This window comes from Drosophila innubila (genome assembly GCF_004354385.1).
Source record: "Drosophila innubila isolate TH190305 chromosome 2L unlocalized genomic scaffold, UK_Dinn_1.0 4_B_2L, whole genome shotgun sequence".
Taxonomy (NCBI): Eukaryota; Metazoa; Arthropoda; class Insecta; order Diptera; family Drosophilidae; genus Drosophila; species Drosophila innubila.
Window position 1 is genome coordinate 6450585 of NW_022995372.1, and position 19044 is coordinate 6469628.

A 19044-nucleotide genomic window follows, 5' to 3' on the forward strand; every position below is an offset into this window, starting at 1 on the left:
TAGCCTATTTTCTTTCTTTCTTGCATGTTACCTTCCTGTCCAATTTTCTGGCTTTCTTGCAGATTTCGTAACTTTCTGTAGGTTTTTTTAAATATTTTTGTAGCTTTATTCGTACTTAAAGAGTTGACAACACTAATCTAATGCCTTGCGCTTTGCTGCCAGCCTTTCACTGCCCAGCTGCGCAGTCGCAGTCGTCGTCGCCGTCGCAGTCGCAGCGTCAAATCGTCCGGCAGAGATCAGCTGGGTGGTGTCGGAGTCTCTGGAGCATCTGGTGGTGCGGGGGCGGGGGCGGAATTCGCATTGTTGCGCAAATTGCAATAAGCAAGAATTTAGAGCCGAAGGAAACATACAAACAACAAAGCACACACATACTTGCACTGAAAACTATCGGCAAAGCCAATCGAAAACACGAAAATTGTAACAACAACAAACGAAATTATATTGATAAAGCCGCAAACACATTTAAAAGCCATAAGCAAAAGACCTGCGGCAATGGGCCGCAACCGTTACCCGCTCCCTCCCATCTCCCAAAAGAGCAGCCCAATGTTTACCTCGACGCTTGCAGCAATTGCATACTAAGCGTTGTTATTGTGATTGTCAGAATAATTTTAATTATATATCACACTGACACACACCAATAAATAGTCGCGTGCCTGCACTGCTAGAAAAATAGTTGTATTTCCGTTTGTTCATTTTATGCATCATAATCGAAATCGATAATTTTGACTTTAAATACTCATGGACAGAATTTAAATGAATTCGAACTTAACGTTAATTTCATAAGAACAGTTTGCGACGTCACAAGTGATGTGCATTAACTGTAATCGATATGCGATCAATAAAGCTCCTTAGCTCATTTGCGTTTTTTCTCATTCAGTTCCAATTCAATCCAACTCCAGTAGTACAGTTTTTTTCACATATTTAGGGTATTCCTGAAGGAGAATAAGGTTAGATTTTGAAAAATTAAGAAAAATTTATAGTAGATTATATGTGTGACCGTTACAGATTTGCAAAAAGAACGTTGAAAATTTCTTGCAATTCTAGTTTTGAAAAGTAAATACATGCCAACATATTTAATGCAGAAAAATTATTATAATGTCCCAGGTGTATGTAACGGTAAATAGCTAGGAAAGTGGTTAGGGTATTAAAGCCGGAGCACAAAAAAAGTTAAAGAATACTAAGATAAAAAAGGAGCTCATAATGTTTGAATCTGCGAGCAAATCACCATTCAAATTTTTTATAAAGTTTTTTTTCTCTTTTGTCATTTTGTGTTTTTGAGCCTTTTTTTTACATACGAAATCAAAGTCGAAAAAAGGGTCGTTCGTAAGACTAAATTAGATTTAGAAGTCTTTGTAAAGTTGAAAGATAATTCGTATCTAAGTGTTTTTCAATAAAATTAAAATAATTTAGATTTTTCTCAGTGCTCTCAATAAACAATTGCAGCTACAGCAAGCATATCGCTAGTTCCAAAGTAGGAAGGCATGTGCTCGGGCAACGCCCAAAAATAAATAAAATCAAACGCTGTCAGCATTCGGCAAACAATAAAAATGCAAAATAGCAAATCAAATTGGTGAACTAAATTTCCATATTTGGACACTTACTACCAGCTGACTTAAAAAGTACTCGAAATAGTTGCCTTAGTGGTCAATTGCAACTTCAACTTGAAATTGACACAAGATGGAAATCAAATTTAACACGGTTACCTTTTTTAACGAGGGTCAAGAAGTCAAAGACAATTTAAGACTTTAAATGAGTTTGCTATTTTATTACAAGACTAGAACAAATTAAAAACAGCTGGCAAAAATTCTGCATTAATCACATTTAATAGTATTTTGCAGAGGGCTATAACGGGTTTGGAATGTCGTAAACTTGCGTTATTACGGCAAATACCGTACCAATATTAATATTTATAACCTTAGAAAATAAAAAAGCACTTACTGAGAAGTCGACTCTTATTAATTAATACGAATTTTATTTGATTTAGATTATACTACAATTGAACTGGCCAACTTATGATGAAATAGACTTGCTTGAGCCCATAATATTCATCGGTTCACATTGCCTCTAATCGTGATCATCCCATTCATTGTTTCGTGCTTTTATTGTGTTGCTATGCTGCTATTTTCTAAAAAGTGGGTGGAGATTTTTAGCATGAAGTGCTTACCTAATAATAATCTTGTCTTGCATTGTAATGATCGGTCAGTTATCGCCCCAAAATCGGCTAATTGGTGCAGGTTTCCATGAAACATGTAAAGCAAGCGGTCAGCGTGAACGATTATGCAAATTTTGGACACATTTACATTGATTGCAGGTGTTGTTCTTGTAGCTTGGGCATAGACAAGCAAGTTGTGCTGAAATTGTTTCATATGTAGGCGAAAGTATTTATAAATAAATATATTTTAAGAATTTAAAAGTGTTTCAATGTATATTTAATAAATATTAAAATATATTTAAAAAAAAAATTAACCTTACAAAATATAGTCGTAAATATTTGAACAATTTATATTTTCTATTTAGTAATTGTACTTTATTTTACAATTCACATTTAATATTTTAACAATTTCATAATGTTACAAAATATATAAGTATTTAAACATCAAAATATATTTTTAAAAAATTAAACCATACAAAATGTAAAATATTTTAACGATTTGTACTATTTGTTCTATTTAATAATTGTATTTTATTTTACATTTTATTTTTAATATTTTTACAATTTAAAAATTTTACAAAATATAATTGTATTGAAACATCAAAATATATTAAAAACAAAAGAAAGGGTACAAACAAAATGTGTCGTAAATGTTTTTACAGTTGATAGCTTGCATAAACGTATTTTTTTAAATCATCGGAAAATATTTTAAGCAAATAAAATACCAACAAAATGTGCCTTGAATGATTGTTGTTTCATTTCAATCATTCCTATACTTGTTTTGTAGCCCTGGTGCTTGACAGCTCCGTTAGATTTTCTATATTTGACTTGACAAAAAATATTTTCAACGTGTAAAGCACACAATTTTGTAAAGCTTTTTATTTACGCTTTCAAGAATTTATCAAAATGGCCACACTAGGCGCTAGACTTACTGGTCTTATCAATAGTAAGTTCGTTATCGAGGAATTGATAATCATGAAAATAATAATTTATTAATTTCTGCTCAGCTGCAAAGGCACAGGCTCGTCCACTTTTTGATGAATTCATGTATTATGCCAAGGTGGAGTTGTCGCCACCGACACCAGCTGATTTCAAGAATTTTCGCAAGTCAGCCGAGCAGGCGGCCAAAGCGGCCAAGACGGCCGGAAAGGATTTCAAGTCGTCGGGCAAGCGTCTTGGTCAAGTGACCGTGGCTGAAGCTTGGCTAAATACACTGGTCACCATTGAGGTGATCACCTGGTTCTTTGTGGGCGAGGTAATTGGACGCCGTCACCTTGTCGGCTACAAAGTCTAGAAAGAAACAGATGGGCAATTACATTCTCGTATTTCTCTGTTCTACGTTTCCATCCATACATGCATACATTAATAAATAAAAAAGCTGCAGCAATTCACGGATCATAAGTTCATATCGTTTCGCCCATTTATTAAATATGCCGCGCCTTAAAATTCCAAACGTGGACATGCAAATCTGAGCTGGGACTGGCATTGATCTTGGACACGGCTCAGCTGGTCAACTGCTACGTGACGTGCAGCAGGAGGCGTCCAAGCGGCAAGGCGTTAACCCTCCGGTCCGTTCCGCCCTGCCCCACCCCGCCCCTTAAGCCGTGGTCAGCCAAGTGGCATAAATCAGCTTGACACCCGGGCAATTGCATAATTCAAAACAATGCACATGTCGCACTCGGCACACAAGAACAACAACAACACAGATATTCAACATTTGGCCCAATTTCTATGGCATTTTAATAACAAAAGTCGCCCAATCCAGCCCGTTACGAGGGTTGGCTAACAAATAAAAATGTTTAAACAAATTATAATTTTCTTGGATGGTGTAACTCAACTGATAACTGATTAAGTTTCATGAAGTACAATTCAATTTTGGTTGAATTTTAAGGTCAAGATCTAAATAAGAGACAAGAAATATTACAACAAAATTATAAATCTGTTGGATACTGTAATTCATCAACTAATGGCTGCTTAAGTTTTATGAACTATAGTCACAGCTATATTTTATAGTATTAAACAACAAAAAAATAGAAAAAGATTTTAAGGAAATAAACCTATTTTGAGGAGGCTTTTTATTTGTGAACCAAAAAAAACTATAGGACATTTAAATAAAGTGAATTACTTATAGAGAATAACATTTATTTAAAAAAAAATAAAAAATTTCCTGAGGACTTATCAGCCCACCCTCGTAGTTCCGCCAACAAGTGGAGCTAGCCGCAATCTCTTGCCATGATTGCATCATGACAATGTTGCATTCAAAGTCCTTATCATTCACTAATTTTTTGTTGAAAATTTTTAACGCCCACTTTTGGAACGAGCGGCAGTTAGATAAATGCGAATTCCATATTAAAATCGCATAAAAAGAATAAACTAATTATGGCCCAGTCCGGTTGGGCGGGGAATTGTGCCTGGTCTGGTCTGGTCTTAATCTGGCATAATCAATGTTAGCCACGTTGGAATTCAATTTGGCCCCGGCCTGATCAGAGACTAGGCAGTTGCTGTTGTCGACTCTTTGATTGTTGCAAGTTGCCACCAGCATGTGGCAACAAAAAACCACTGGCAGTGTTCGATTGTGCTGCAAGTTGGCGCAATGCCTTCTCCACCCACGCCGCCAACACCTTGCCATGTTACTCATTACCTATCGCATACCCTACATCAAGGAAACTTATTTAATGGATACATTTATTTGATATAAACTATTGCATACTATATTTATAATAAGTTATAATGAAGTATATGCATATAAAGTAAGTGGTCAACTTTAGGGTAGCTAAAAGTCGAACTCGCTTTATTGTTCTTTGTATTAATTTAATGTTTGCAAATAATCGAATTAAATGCATTCGATTTAATTAATTGTAGCAACTTAAGTGGGTGGCCTCCGAGCTATTGCGGCAACTGCAACTTAAATATGCAATAATTTTACCCTGTAAATGGGCATAATAACAATATAAGGCATTTTAGAAAATTCAAATTTTGGGAAATTATTTCTACATTAATTTAAATGACTACTTCAGACTAAAAAATTTGAAATATTATTCAGTTTTGTTATACATGTTTAGGAACTTTCCATTGTCCACTTACGTTCTCATTTAACTAACAGAACAGGTCCAAGTTAACTTTAGCAATGAATGTTAAAATAGGTCTTGCTCTTTAGTTTTTAGTTAACGTCTCAGAGATATAAAGGATTAGTTATTTTGAGGTCAAAATCAATATCTCATAGATAATACTTATTGGACTTCGAGATAAATATTGAAATTGCATTTTCTTAAATATTTTGAAAACAGCCAAATTTATTGACTACTTTCAATTATTAATATTCATTAATGATTTATAAATACAATCTATATCTTGGCGTAATTAATCCAATTATATTTATGATGGTAAGCGCTGTTAATGCCCATTAAGTTAACTCGATAATTAACCACTTGACAACTGTCACAACGTACAGAGAGAACTGAGAGTAAGTAGTATTACGATCAAGTATTCTCATTTACCTAACACGTTCTATGGCCAATTTAAATGCCTGAAGTGCACACGCTCCAACGATTCCAAGTGGCATTCGATTGGATTTGGATTTGGATTGGGATTGGAACTGGGATGCCAATTGCATTGACTTGACGACTTTGCAACAAAATATAAAATATGCGAATGCCACAAATCAAGCAAGCTGCAAGAAACACACTTTATTGGGGGTGCAACAAGTTTTACTGACTATAAACAGATTTGCAGGTTGATCCACAGGTGGTTACCACCACAATAAAAGTTAGTTAACATTTTGAATGAGTTGAGGAAGCGAAGTGCCGCGCCTAAAGCTGAATATGAGCTATAAACTGCTCACTTGATCCTTATGTATTATTTTATGTTGGCATAACTGTAGTATTCGCATAAAATAGATTGATTATTATTTAATTCAAGATTTCTTATTGTTTTATTTTTTAATTTAACGGTCCACTTACACGTTATATTCAGCTAAATCGATTTGTATTTTTATTATTTATATAGTCAAACTTGTGTATAAATTGTGCGGAAAGAAATATTTATTTCATCTACTTATAATTGTAGTTGATTATAAAAGTATATGTATTTTTATTGAAAAATACTTTCAGGTATTTAGCTATAAATTTTTCTTATACTCTAATATCGTATACTTGTAGTATAATATTTATATTTATTTCTCAAAACATAGAATTTAATCAGCAATGTCTTTAATTGAGTGAAATGTTTGTGGGGTTTCTTCTTGTTTATTAAATATCTATATTATATTGTCCGAAATAGGGAATAAAATCATTCTGTCAAGTAAATTTTCTTGTTCATGCATTTAAATTTAACGAAATTAAATTCGATCTGTCATTATTAACTCGTCATCAAAAAATCATTAAACTACAATTTAGCTTTAGCTTAATAATGTTCCATAAAATCAACTAATTGAAATAACACACCTCACATACTTACGTGTATACTCATACTCGTACAACACTCAATGCACTGTTTGGATAAGTTAGTCCATTAACCTTATTCAGTAATTCATAGTGTCGCCCACGCTCTATCATGATCACATGAACACAAACATAAACAAGTAACTGCAATGAGTGGTAAGACAATAACGAAAGCCAAAACTGCATAATGGCCAAAACCAGATCGAGAAACCGGCAGCAACCGAGAAACAGTGAGCAACGAAGCAAATGCGTTATGCGTTGGCCCAAATGACTTTGTTTCGGCCTTGGCTGACTGCTAATCTTGCGGCACTGAGCTCTTGGCCACATTCAGTGGGCCAACTTGAATTCCATTCTGCGTGCAAAACCTGAAAAGTGCGTTGTGATTCCGACTAAAGCAGGAAGCATATTTTTTATTTGAGTTTTTGCGATTTTCCGATTGCAGTGCGTAAACTTGAACTTGTGTGTGACGGAGGAGGAAATGATTTCCATTTGGTTTTTGCCTCCAATCTCTCAAACTCAACTGCGTCATGCGTTTTGCGTGCACATACGCAAAAAAAAGTGAATGGCAGCGAACAACGACAACAGCAACAACAACCACAGGCAACTGGCTGGACAAGATTTATGGCCAATTGGTATTGGGCTTGGCTGCCAACATGACACGGTAACAACAACGGCGCCGACTCTTGTTTTGCTGCTACTGCTGTTTACTCAGCACCCTCTCCCCCCTCCTCTCCCCCTTCACCTCTCTCTCTGCTGCTAAGACTGTGGGCGGTGGCCAAGACAACTGCCAATGCACTCACTATTGGAAGACCTCAGAGACGGTAGATGTTTGACACTTTTATTGAAGCGGCGGCTGTTTGGGCTTTTCGCTTATCATGTTTGCAAATTCATTCCATTTAAAACTCACTTTGCAATTTCGTAACACTTGTACTATACCAGGCAGGCCTAGGGGATGTCTAGACACTGGAGAGTATGAATATCGGTCGACTCTCTCAACAACTGCAACTGGAATTCAAGGGGGCAACGTAGGTGTTCATTCAAACGGATCTCAAAGTGTTTGCATACAATTATTTAAGCTGGTCTGTCGTATCAAGTATTTTTCTTTCTAACATTACGTGAATTTTTCTATTAATAATTGCGAATGCCGGTGATCAAGGCAAACAGCCCCCCCTGCTCCACTTATAAGCCTAACTCTCGTTTTCAGTCTCAATATTACAGCAACAACAACTTGTAACGGCAGTTGACCAGATGTGTGGCCCCGAAGCATAACTGCAACCGAGAAATGATAGTAAAATTTGTTTTGGTCAACGCCTCTTTAATCATTCCATCAGTTAATCTACCTTATGAACTGATTAATTGCAGCGCAATAAAATAGGTTATGGCCTTAGAAAGATTAAAAAGTAACTACACCTAAGCTGTATATAATATTATAAATTTAATTATTAAAATACAATAGAATGTTTATTAATTTAATGGTCGACCATTTTGAATTGATAATTTCTATTTAAATTTAAATTTGAGTAGCCGGCAAGTCTATCGAAAACTTATCGAGCGACCGACTCTGTCCATCGCTGCTAACAGAGCTCTGTTAATAGCAGCTATGTTGAGTGACGGACACTGTTGCCAACTTAGCTATTTTATAGCTAGCTCTGACATTTCTCAAAGTTCATTTGCTAGAAAAATACCAAAATTGCTGTATTTTTTTCAACTGCGCAACCTAGAAAAACCAATTTAGATGGTTTCCAGCCAGAATCAGTTTTATTTTCCTCTAAAAAGGTGAACATTCTGCAAAATGTTCCAGTCTGGCAAGTCGTACCGTTTTAGGTAAAAAGTCAAAAACATAAAAAAAATATATGCAACGCCATCTTTTGTCACACTCGCGACCACGCTACTCCTCATTAAAAATTTGCTCCTCATTTAACAGTATAAAAATCTGCAAAACGGCGAGCAATTTAAATTATTACGTTTTGTAAGCAATAATTTGGCAACAAATTGTTAATTTAACGCAAATTTTTATTTCAAAATTGGATAAAATAAAGGTGATTGTTTATGAATGCTGAATGTTCGTTGTGCTTTAGGAGGATAAGTGTGTTAATAAGTTTAATTTAGTAAAATCCAAGAATTTGATGAAATTTTAACAAAAACTGGCCAAAAATTTTTAAAATTCTACGTTTAAACTTAAAAAAAATGAAGGAAAAATTTAAAATTAACTAGATCAGAATTTAAAATCTGGCAACGTTAAAATAAATGGCAACTTTTGATGCTGCTCTGTTCGAAACACTGCTGCCAATTTTTTAGTTAAATAAATAAATACAGTTTTACTTAAAATATTAATAGTAAAACTAAGCTGAATATATATTTAAAATAGCCAGATTTCCAGCTAATAGCAATTTTGAAATTATTTCAGCAAACGACCTTTAAAATTAGCCAGATCTAGCTTTAAAAAAGCTAAGCTGACAACAGTGGTTCGAAATAACAAGGTACGCACGTGTGTTTTAACTTAATTTTAATTTTCGGTAAAAATAATGAAGTTGGCAACGAAGAAAGTAAAGACTTTGGACAAAACTAAGCCCAAAAAGGATGCTATCAAGAAAAAGAAGCAGTCCGAGAAGTCTAAAGTCTCGAAAGTAGCAAAGAAAGCGGTTAAGCAAAAGTCAGAAAACAAAGATGAGAAGCGGCCAAAGAAGAAAGTGACAAAGAAGTCTCACAAAAAGGATTTGGAAGGTCTTAAGGATCTAGATCCGGAGTTTTATGATTTTCTGCAAAAGAACGATAAGGAACTCTTGGACTTCAATCTTATGGACAGCGATGACGACGACGACGACGATGAAGATCACAACGAAGAAGAGGTGAAAGAAGCTGGCGAGGAAGAGAGCGACGAGGATGATGAGAAATACCATAAGCCCAGCGATGATCTGGCTGTTGGCAGCGATGAGAGTGATTTCGAAGGTGACGATGATGACGAGGAGACGACAGCCGGTGGAGTGCAAAAGATCACACTGAATCTGTTACGTCAATGGGAACTGCAGCTGGGCAAACCCAATGTGCCCATTGAGACAGTGCGTCAGGTGATACAGGCCTTCAATTCGGCCCTGGCCAGCATCAGCGCTGACGCTGAGGGTGAACAGGCGAATGCCGCTGCTTACAAAGTTGTGGGCGCTGCCGCCTTCAATGGTGTCATCCAGTTGTGTGTGCTCCATCTGCAGCCGGCGATCATCCGAATGCTGGGTGTCAAGCCCAACAGCAGTCTGCCGCTGCACAAGCACAAGAAGTGGGTCAAGGTGCGCGGTTGTCTGCGTTATTATCTCACGGATCTGATTCGGCTCGTGGAACAAGTGTCCAGCTCCAATATACTCAATGTGCTGCTCAAGCATCTGCATCAGATGGCCGGCATGGTGGCGCCCTTCACGGCTCTGGGCAAGACCATACTTAAGCGTCTGATTGTGCTCTGGGCAACGGGTGATGAAACGGTGCGAGTTTTATCCTTTTTGTGCATCCTGAAAATCACACGTAAACAGCAGGTGAGTTGTCAGTTAATCCGGGATTGCTTGAAACTGATTTGTACCCTTTGCAGGCCACCATGCTGAATCACGTGCTCAAGGCCATGTATCTGGCGTATGTGCGGAATTCCAAGTTCGTCTCGCCCAACACATTGCCGGGAATTAACTTTATGCGTCGCTCGCTGGTGGAGATGTTCGCCCTGGACTTGAATGTTAGCTATCAGCACGCCTTTCTCTACATCCGTCAGCTGGCCATTCATCTGCGCAATGCGGTCATACTGAAGAAGAAGGACAGCTTCCAGGCCGTCTACAATTGGCAGTATATCAATTCACTGCGTCTCTGGGCGGATCTACTTGGAGCGAGCACGAATAAGCCGCAACTGCAGCCATTGGTTTATCCACTGGTTACTATCACAACTGGTGTCATTCGGCTTATCCCGACGGCACAGTATTTCCCATTGCGTTTCCATTGTCTGCAGTCGCTCATCTCGCTGGCCAAGGAGACGAACACGTTTATACCCATATTGCCATTGATTGTGGAGGTGCTAAGGAGCAACACCTTCAATCGCAAGCACACATCAGTGTCCATGAAGCCATTGCAATTCACCTGCATCTTGCGTCTGAACAAGGCACAGCTGGCGGAGAACGGATTCCGTGATGAGGTCGTAGAGCAGGTGTGTGGTCTCCTCTTGGAGTATTTGGCCCACGAATCGGCCACATTGGCGTTCAGCGATCTTGTCGTGCCGGTGGTCATGGCCATCAAGGCATATCTCAAGGAGTGCCGCAATGCCAACTACACGCGCAAGCTGAAGCAGTTGCTGGAGAAGATTCAGGAAAGTGGTCGCTTCATCGAGCAGCAGCGTGGCAAGAGCAGCGTCAACTTTGACCTGAAGGATGCAAAGGCTGTGCAGGCCTGGGAACAGCAGGTGCGCAACAAGCGCACTCCATTGGACATCTACTACACCAGCTGGCTGAAGACGCACGAGACGAAGAAGCGACGCCAAGCGGCTCAAGTCGATGACATCAATGCCGACTATGATGTGCCCAAGCTGAAGCGACCGGCGGCAAAGACTGGTGTCCCAGTGCGCAATGAGAATGGCGAGCTGGAGCTGTTCCCATCGGACTCGGAAGATGAGGAAGTTGGCATACCCAGAGATGATGACGACGATGACAATTCCGAGCTGGAGGTGGAACAACCCAAGGCAAAGAAACCCAAGGCGGACAAAAAGAAGCGGGAGAAACCAACGAAGCCAGCGGTAACCGAAGAGGCAGCAGATGATTATGATGAGGCTGCAACGGCTGTGGATATTGTCAAGGATTTGGATTTGAATGATTGGTAAACACTTTGTGCTAGCATTAACATAATCTAGAAATACATATATATATTTACAAATTAATTCGAAAAAAATAACATAAGTTTCATTTCTTTGTTGAATGTTTGCCGGGTATCATATCGTAATCCTTGTACTTGGGAAACGTGCCAATTGTTTCCCCCTCCACCTGTTTGGGCAGCGCCCCCTCGTCCTTTCCCTTGGCATTATGTGCATCCAACTGGGCCGCATTGCGTTTCTTCATGTCCATGATTTGCAGATTCTTGACAAGCTCCTCTCGGGTGGGCGGATCGTCACGACGTCCACGCAGCCACGCCTCCCACTCGGCCGTCAATTCCTGATCAAAGGCATCCTTGTCAACGGGCTCGAAATAACGGGAAGGCTTTCGCTTGCCAATCGATGGATTGGCGGGAATCTCATAGTATTTGTTGCCAAAGTAATCCTCGCCTATGAGATTGCCACGATACTGTCGCGGACGCAGTGAGCGCAAAAGTTTTGCCAAATAATGCCCAAAAGATCACGCGTCGGCTTATTTGCCATAATTTTAATGTTTATTATTTTTTGAGGTTGGAATCGATTTTTGTTATGACATTAATCAGCTGTCAGTGGCAGTGCTGTAAAACGAGTGACTGACAAATAGAAGCGCGCGAAACTTATAGAAATTCAAAAATGCAAGTTTGTTCCTTGACCAACTTCCGGAGCGTTTCTTTCCAGTAAAACGACGCCGGATTTCTTAATTAGCCTGCTGCCTTTTTTTTTCATGTGCTGTAAAGTTCCTTAAGAATGAAACGCAAAAAAATTGTACTACTCAAATTAAAAACATTTCAGTAACAACGCATATGAACTGTTATTCGGGTACATCAAATACATCTTTGCCTTAATATTTATGTTTGCAAAATATAAAAATAGTTGACATTTAAAAAAACATTTGTTTCACATTAACTATTAATTGAGGTTGGAATTGATTGCTTGTTATGACATTCAGCAGCTGTCAGTGGCAGTGTTGTAAAACAACCAATTGACAATTAGCAGCGCGCGAAACTTAAAATAATTTAAATATGCAAATTAGGTTTCAGTGGCAGGGCATATGGACTATACCAATCACGTGCAAATACATTAAAAACATCTGCGCGCAATGTACTCTGTGTATTATTCTCAAAATCCACATCGGATAAGACGAGACCAACGCCAGCTGTGTGGGTAAAGTATTCGCCAGACCAATTGGAGGTGCCTATGTATGCAATCCTTTCGGTGACCATATAGGAATTATGATTAACCCTGCCAAAGGGTATTTTCAATTGTTGCTCGTCCGACGGCACAACAAAGCGGCGCTAGAATTTAAATTGATAATTAATTGATGGGTTATATGAATTGTTCAATTGTACTCACAATTTGTATGTCTATTTGTTGGTTTGAGGTGGACAACTCCTGCAGTGAACGCAGATAGTTGTCCTCGTTGGGATCCGAATGCTTCCACCAGGATATCAGCAACTTAATAGCCACACCTCGCTCCACAGCTGCTTTCCGCAGCGCATTGTCAATGGGAGGCCAATACTCCACGTTGGAGCCATAGACGGTTAAAGGGAAATAATCCATGACGGCAATATGCACAAATTCACTAGCAGTCTCTATGCAATGGAGAATGGCGTCCAGATCATTAGTGCGTCCAGTGGCAGTAAGTGCCGGAGGTGCACTTGAAATGTAAGCACTCATTGTATAGTTTCTATTCACTCGAATAAACAAGGGACGACGTTGATTGTAATTGGATTGAAATAGCCATGACCACTGGTTGGGTATGGAAGCATCTTTATTGCTGCCAATTTGCCAATATGCCTTGAAGATCTTGGACAAATCACGTGTCAATTCGGGACAGTTCTGGGCAAGCACGCCTAGTTCCTTGACCTGGGTCAGCGAACGCCAGTCCATGTTCGCACTGCCCAAATAGAAGTGTTCGCCATCCACGATCCAGAGCTTGGTGTGCAGTGCTCCATTGTGGGGCAGCTTGACAGCCACAATTTGTGCGGCACCATAGTTGGCAAAGATCTTGGCATCCGCGTGCCAATAGCTCTCCAAGCTCTTGTTAAGCGCTATACGTATGCGTAACTTTGGTTTTCCCGCATCACCATTCGAGAGCAATCGCTGGAAAAGCTGCTCGCCGGGTCGAGTGCTCGTATCGTTAATGTCCAGGCCCCGTAGTGTCCAATAGGGTGCAGCAATATCAATGCTGGCTTTTGCCTTGTCCAACAGCAGCTGCCACGCCTCGAACGTACTGAGGAAGTTTGGACTACCCTGCGAATAGTTTAGGCCAATGGGCAAAGTCTCCACCAATTGCAGTTGACAAGGCAACGGGAGCTCAACGGGGGTGTTTATGTCTGTATGTCGGTTTAACGTCTCCCACGGCAACAACAACACAATTAGCACAAGCACAAATAGTATTAGGACGGGTATAATGTAGCCGTGCACACAGCACAAGGCACGTTCTTCATCCACTGCTGGCGTCGTGGGACGCCTGCAATATGATGTTGATTTTGTTGTTGTTGTTGAGTTTGAATTTCGATTGATAATTTCAGCCGTTGCATCTGCATGTAACGGCACTGCTTGATAATCCACGGCTGCGTCTGGCATACAGCCACGTTGATGACGATCCGACATTGCTCGAGGAAACACTAAGACGACTACTGTGCATTTCTAGATAGTTTCTAATTTGTTTTAACTGATCTATTATTCGCACAGTTGTGGCAAATGGTTGCGCCCGCCCATCGCCCACGCAAACAAAACAGTCCAATAGTGTTGATTAATGACATATGCTTTTATCGATAACGATTACATACAAGTTGGAGGTGTTGCGATAGTAACAAATGTCACAGTGACTTTTATAATATAAAATTTTAAATAGACGTCAGTTAATAAATTTCGACAGTTATGCGAACCGATTTTTAAGCTAGCAGGCATTACGTTTCGCTTAAAGTTATTAAATGCCATTGTAATTAATAATTTTGTATAGCCTACTATCGAGCCACAGCGATGGTTACTGCTCATCTCTAATACGATGTCACCCTCGCCGCCAGCAACTTTTGCGATTTGCGCTCAGTCTGTGTTAAAATCTTCCGGCTGAGAGGGCTGAAAATTTTGATGTACGACTGGGTTCTAGTTTAAAAGTTCTACGCAAAATTTCGAGTGTTTATAAATAGTTGAATATATTCAAAAGCGCGTAATTATGGCAGTGAGATTAATGAGCGCTCAGGCACAGGTACGTGATGCCAATTACCCTGTCGCAGTTTCCAGGGAACGGGATTAAGTGCATCCACACATACACATATAAATATATATATATATATATGTATATATAGGCACACAGACACACACCTGAAATTAAAGCTGATAACACTATTTAATTCCAGTAACGATTTGCGTAAAATGTGCAAACTACAAAATGATTTATTTTCGTATGCAAATCAACAGGACAATTAAACACAATCGCAATTTAAATTGTAATTTTCGCGATGCGCTTTTCTAACCTAAAAACGAGTCTAAAGTTGTTACCTAATCGAGTTTCTTGTGTTTGCATATTGTTAATAAAAATAATAGTGGACAATTTTTTGTGCTTCTGTGTGTTTTTGTGTGTGTGTGTCGTAGCATGCAACATTTGCAACAATTAAACAACGTTTAATTTGTACATTTTACATAAGCATCTGTTACTCAACTGGGAACCGCTGGGAAAGCCAGACAGTCATATATCTTTCTCGAATTTGTTCTTATCTTGTGACAGTTTGATAATACGTTTAATTAATACTTATATAAAATTTCGCAATGCTTTTAACTGTACCACTTTATCACGATCTCGTCACGTACTTTTCCACTTCAACGAGTGGAAACATTTTATTTAAATTTAAGTATATGTACATATACATTATGAGTGTGCCACGCATTGCATTATTATTAGTTCTGGCAATAAGTTAATGACCTTTTGACGTAATTCATTTTTTATTGCCAATTTTTGTTTTGTTTTTATTCATGGATCACGTGCTGTAATACACTGTAAATGCAGTAAATGTTTATGCATTTTTATTTATTTTGTTGTGTATTTTGCTTGTTCAACTGCTTCACAGTTGTTTATCTTATCGCTATCAATCATATTAATTAATACTATAAGTGCCCGTGATATGTTAATCAAGCAATCACAAGGTTTAACTATAACATTAGCGATGGGCAAGTGATCATGAACTGTGATTTATTGTGAAATTGTGGTGCATTGTCTGTTAACTAACAGTCATGCTAAATACACTATAAAATATGTTATTAGCATTTCAATATAAGTGAAAGTGCAGCTAAGATGTTTTAATCTTTATTTTGTTTATTGATTATGTTTATTTATTATTATTAAAAACACAAAGTTTGTTGATAATTAAATAACCTCGGTTACTTAGTCATTTTAATTTTGTAATTGTATGCTACCCAACAAAAAAATGTTATTAGCAGCTGCTTAAATCATTCTGTTTTTGTTTTTAATAATAAATAAATAACAAATAAAGTCCATTTAGTGAATAACCTCGGGTACTCGCATTCATCTGAACTATTTCGCATTCACTACACAGCTTTATATGCCCGTTTCTATTTAAACAGTGTTTTTAATGAATGCTTAATGTGCTAATTGGTTTAATTTTGTCCAATTGATATTCTCAGGTGTGCAAACTGGGCAAACATGTCGTGGATCCAATGGCGCGTCAGTTTCATGCTTCCTGCTATGCCGCCTCCAAGGTGGCGCTGTCGAAATTTGACTCGGGCGTCTATATGCCCTACGATAAGCTGAGCAAGCGTCTCGATGTGGTGAAGAGTCGTTTGAATCGCCCCCTGACCTTGTCCGAGAAGGTGCTGTACTCCCACTTGGATGATCCGGCAAATCAGGATATTGTCCGCGGCACATCCTATCTGCGCCTGCGTCCCGATCGCGTTGCCATGCAGGATGCCACCGCTCAGATGGCTCTGCTGCAGTTCATCTCTTCGGGTCTGAAGAAGGTGGCCGTTCCCTCGACCGTGCACTGTGATCACTTGATTGAGGCCCAGGTCGGTGGCGTCAAGGATTTGGCCCGTGCCAAGGATCTGAATCGTGAGGTCTACGACTTTTTGGCATCGACATGCGCTAAGTATGGCTTGGGCTTCTGGAAGCCAGGCAGCGGCATTATCCATCAAATCATCCTGGAGAATTATGCCTTCCCCGGTCTGTTGATGATCGGCACCGACTCTCACACTCCCAATGGCGGTGGTCTGGGTGGTCTCTGCATTGGTGTTGGTGGTGCCGATGCCGTCGACGTCATGGCTGACATTGCCTGGGAGCTCAAGTGTCCCAAGGTGATTGGTGTCAAGTTGAATGGCAAGATTAGCGGCTGGACCTCGCCCAAGGATGTCATCCTGAAGGTTGCCGATATTTTGACTGTCAAGGGCGGCACTGGCGCCATCATTGAGTATCACGGCAAGGGCGTCGATTCCATCTCCTGCACGGGCATGGCTACCATCTGTAACATGGGTGCTGAGATCGGTGCCACCACATCGCTGTTCCCCTTCAACCAGCGCATGGCCGATTACCTTAAGTGCACCGGCCGCGCCGGTATTGCCGGAGAGGCCCAGAAGTATCATTCCAAGCTGCTGACCGCGGATAACAACTGCGAGTACGATGAGCTGATTGAGATCAATCTGGATACACTGGAGCCACATGTCAACGGTCCATTCACACCCGATTTGGGTCACCCCATTAGCAAGCTGTCGGAGAACTCGAAGAAGAATGGCTACCCAATGGACATTCGCGTCGGCCTGATTGGATCCTGCACGAACTCGTCGTACGAGGATATGGGTCGATGTGCCAGCATTGCCAAGGATGCCATGGCCCATGGCCTTAAGTCCAAGATTCCATTCAATGTGACACCCGGCTCGGAGCAGATTCGTGCTACCATTGAACGTGACGGCTACTCCGAAATCTTTGACAAATTCGGCGGCACTGTGTTGGCCAACGCCTGTGGTCCCTGCATTGGTCAGTGGGATCGTCAGGATGTGAAGAAGGGTGAAAAGAACACCATTGTCACCTCATACAATCGCAATTTCACCGGTCGTAACGATGCCAATCCGGCAACTCATTGCTTCGTCACCAGCCCCGAGTTGGTCACAGCTCTCTCCATTGCTGGTCGCCTGGACTTCAATCCAATGACCGATGAACTCACCGGCGCCGATGGCAAGAAGTTCAAGCTGAAGGCTCCATTCGGTGACGAGCTGCCCGCCAAGGGCTTCGATCCCGGCCAGGACACCTACACTGCTCCCCCACCTGTAAGTATCGTTCTATACCCGCTTCTTTATCAGAATGATTTCTACAATTACATTTTTGAACTTTCATTGATTTTTACAGAGCGGTGACAACATTAAGGTGGCTGTGGATCCCAAATCAACGCGCCTGCAGTTGCTGGAGCCATTCGACAAGTGGAGCGGCCAGGATCTGAAGGACATGACCGTTCTGATCAAGGTCAAGGGCAAGTGCACCACGGATCACATCTCAGCGGCTGGACCATGGCTCAAGTTCCGCGGCCATTTGGACAACATCTCCAACAACATGTTCATTGGCGCCACCAACTACGAGAACAATGAGATGAACAAGATCAAGAATCAGCGCACTGGCAGCTGGGGCAATGTGCCCGAGGTCGCTCGCGACTACAAGGCCAACAACATCAAGTGGGTCGCCATCGGCGATGACAACTACGGCGAGGGCTCGTCTCGCGAGCATGCTGCGCTGGAGCCACGTCATTTGGGTGGTCGTGCCATCATTGTGAAGTCGTTTGCTCGCATCCACGAGACCAATCTGAAGAAACAGGGTTTACTTCCACTGACCTTTGCCAATCCAGCCGATTACGACAAGGTAAATAACACAAATATACAATTATATTCAAGTAATGTTCTGCCTTTAACATGTTTGATGTTTGGTGCATTTTTAGATTCAACCCACGAGCAAGATTTCGCTGGTCAATCTGAACGGTTTGGCGCCTGGCAAACAAGTTGAATGCGAGATCAAGAACGGCGACAAGGTCGATAAGATCAAGCTGAATCATACACTCAATGACCTGCAGATTGGATGGTTCAAGGCTGGCAGCGCTCTTAATCGCATGAAGGAGTTGGCCCAATAAGTTACTTACATCCACCCCCTCAAACACAAACACACACGCTCACACACATATAGTTACTTATATACCCGACTTTGAAACGCAAGCAATCAGTTTATGGTATTGTTCTTTTATTTTAGTTTTTTTCGAATTGCTTTTTATTCAGATTATATTCAGTGTCAAAGTGCTAATAGTAAATGATGTAATCGAACGATTGCGAGCAAATTGTGAAACAGTTTTATATACAATTTTACATACATTATATACGACAAACTTATTTTAATTACCTGTGTTTCTTTGCGAATTTGTTTGCTGACCATGCGAATAAAATTTATAGAAATATGTATGAGAAGAAAAAAAAAAAATAAAACCAACGCCGGTTCTTTTACTTAATGACATTTTGTCATTTCTAAAGCGGACAATAAGTGGCAATGTGAGCATGACCACGCCCATCCCTTGCTCCCGCTCCCGCCCTCGCCACCG

At 40.2% G+C, this 19044-nt stretch overlaps 5 protein-coding genes across 5 annotated transcripts; 3 read left to right on the forward strand and 2 right to left on the reverse strand.

Annotated features, from left to right (window-relative positions):
• The first annotated feature begins 2965 nt into the window (after nucleotides 1-2965).
• LOC117780566 (ATP synthase subunit g, mitochondrial) lies at nucleotides 2966-3553 on the forward strand. Its single transcript, XM_034617141.1, has 2 exons — nucleotides 2966-3098; nucleotides 3160-3553. Exons 1-2 carry the CDS (start codon nucleotides 3059-3061, stop codon nucleotides 3444-3446), a joined length of 327 nt encoding a protein of 108 aa, XP_034473032.1. The 5' UTR covers nucleotides 2966-3058; the 3' UTR covers nucleotides 3447-3553.
• Nucleotides 3554-9044: 5491 nt separating this feature from the next.
• LOC117780601 (nucleolar complex protein 2 homolog) lies at nucleotides 9045-11493 on the forward strand. The gene is made up of 2 exons (XM_034617194.1): nucleotides 9045-10112; nucleotides 10166-11493. Exons 1-2 carry the CDS (start codon nucleotides 9117-9119, stop codon nucleotides 11429-11431), a joined length of 2262 nt encoding a protein of 753 aa, XP_034473085.1. The 5' UTR covers nucleotides 9045-9116; the 3' UTR covers nucleotides 11432-11493.
• Nucleotides 11434-11962, reverse strand: LOC117780603 (NADH dehydrogenase [ubiquinone] 1 alpha subcomplex assembly factor 2). The gene is given in 2 exon segments (XM_034617197.1): nucleotides 11434-11911; nucleotides 11914-11962. Coding segments are annotated over 2 exon segments (450 nt in total). The 3' UTR covers nucleotides 11434-11510.
• A 273-nt stretch (nucleotides 11963-12235) lies between these two features.
• LOC117780552 (5'-3' exonuclease PLD3) lies at nucleotides 12236-14194 on the reverse strand. The gene is made up of 2 exons (XM_034617119.1): nucleotides 12812-14194; nucleotides 12236-12753 (listed from the first exon to the last, which is right to left on the reverse strand). Exons 1-2 carry the CDS (start codon nucleotides 14072-14074, stop codon nucleotides 12475-12477), a joined length of 1542 nt encoding a protein of 513 aa, XP_034473010.1. The 5' UTR covers nucleotides 14075-14194; the 3' UTR covers nucleotides 12236-12474.
• A 325-nt stretch (nucleotides 14195-14519) lies between these two features.
• LOC117781923 (probable aconitate hydratase, mitochondrial) lies at nucleotides 14520-18934 on the forward strand. Its single transcript, XM_034618806.1, has 4 exons — nucleotides 14520-14672; nucleotides 16106-17737; nucleotides 17817-18320; nucleotides 18397-18934. The coding sequence occupies exons 1-4, from the start codon at nucleotides 14640-14642 to the stop codon at nucleotides 18583-18585; spliced, it is 2358 nt and encodes a 785-aa protein (XP_034474697.1). The 5' UTR covers nucleotides 14520-14639; the 3' UTR covers nucleotides 18586-18934.
• Nucleotides 18935-19044: the final 110 nt, after the last annotated feature.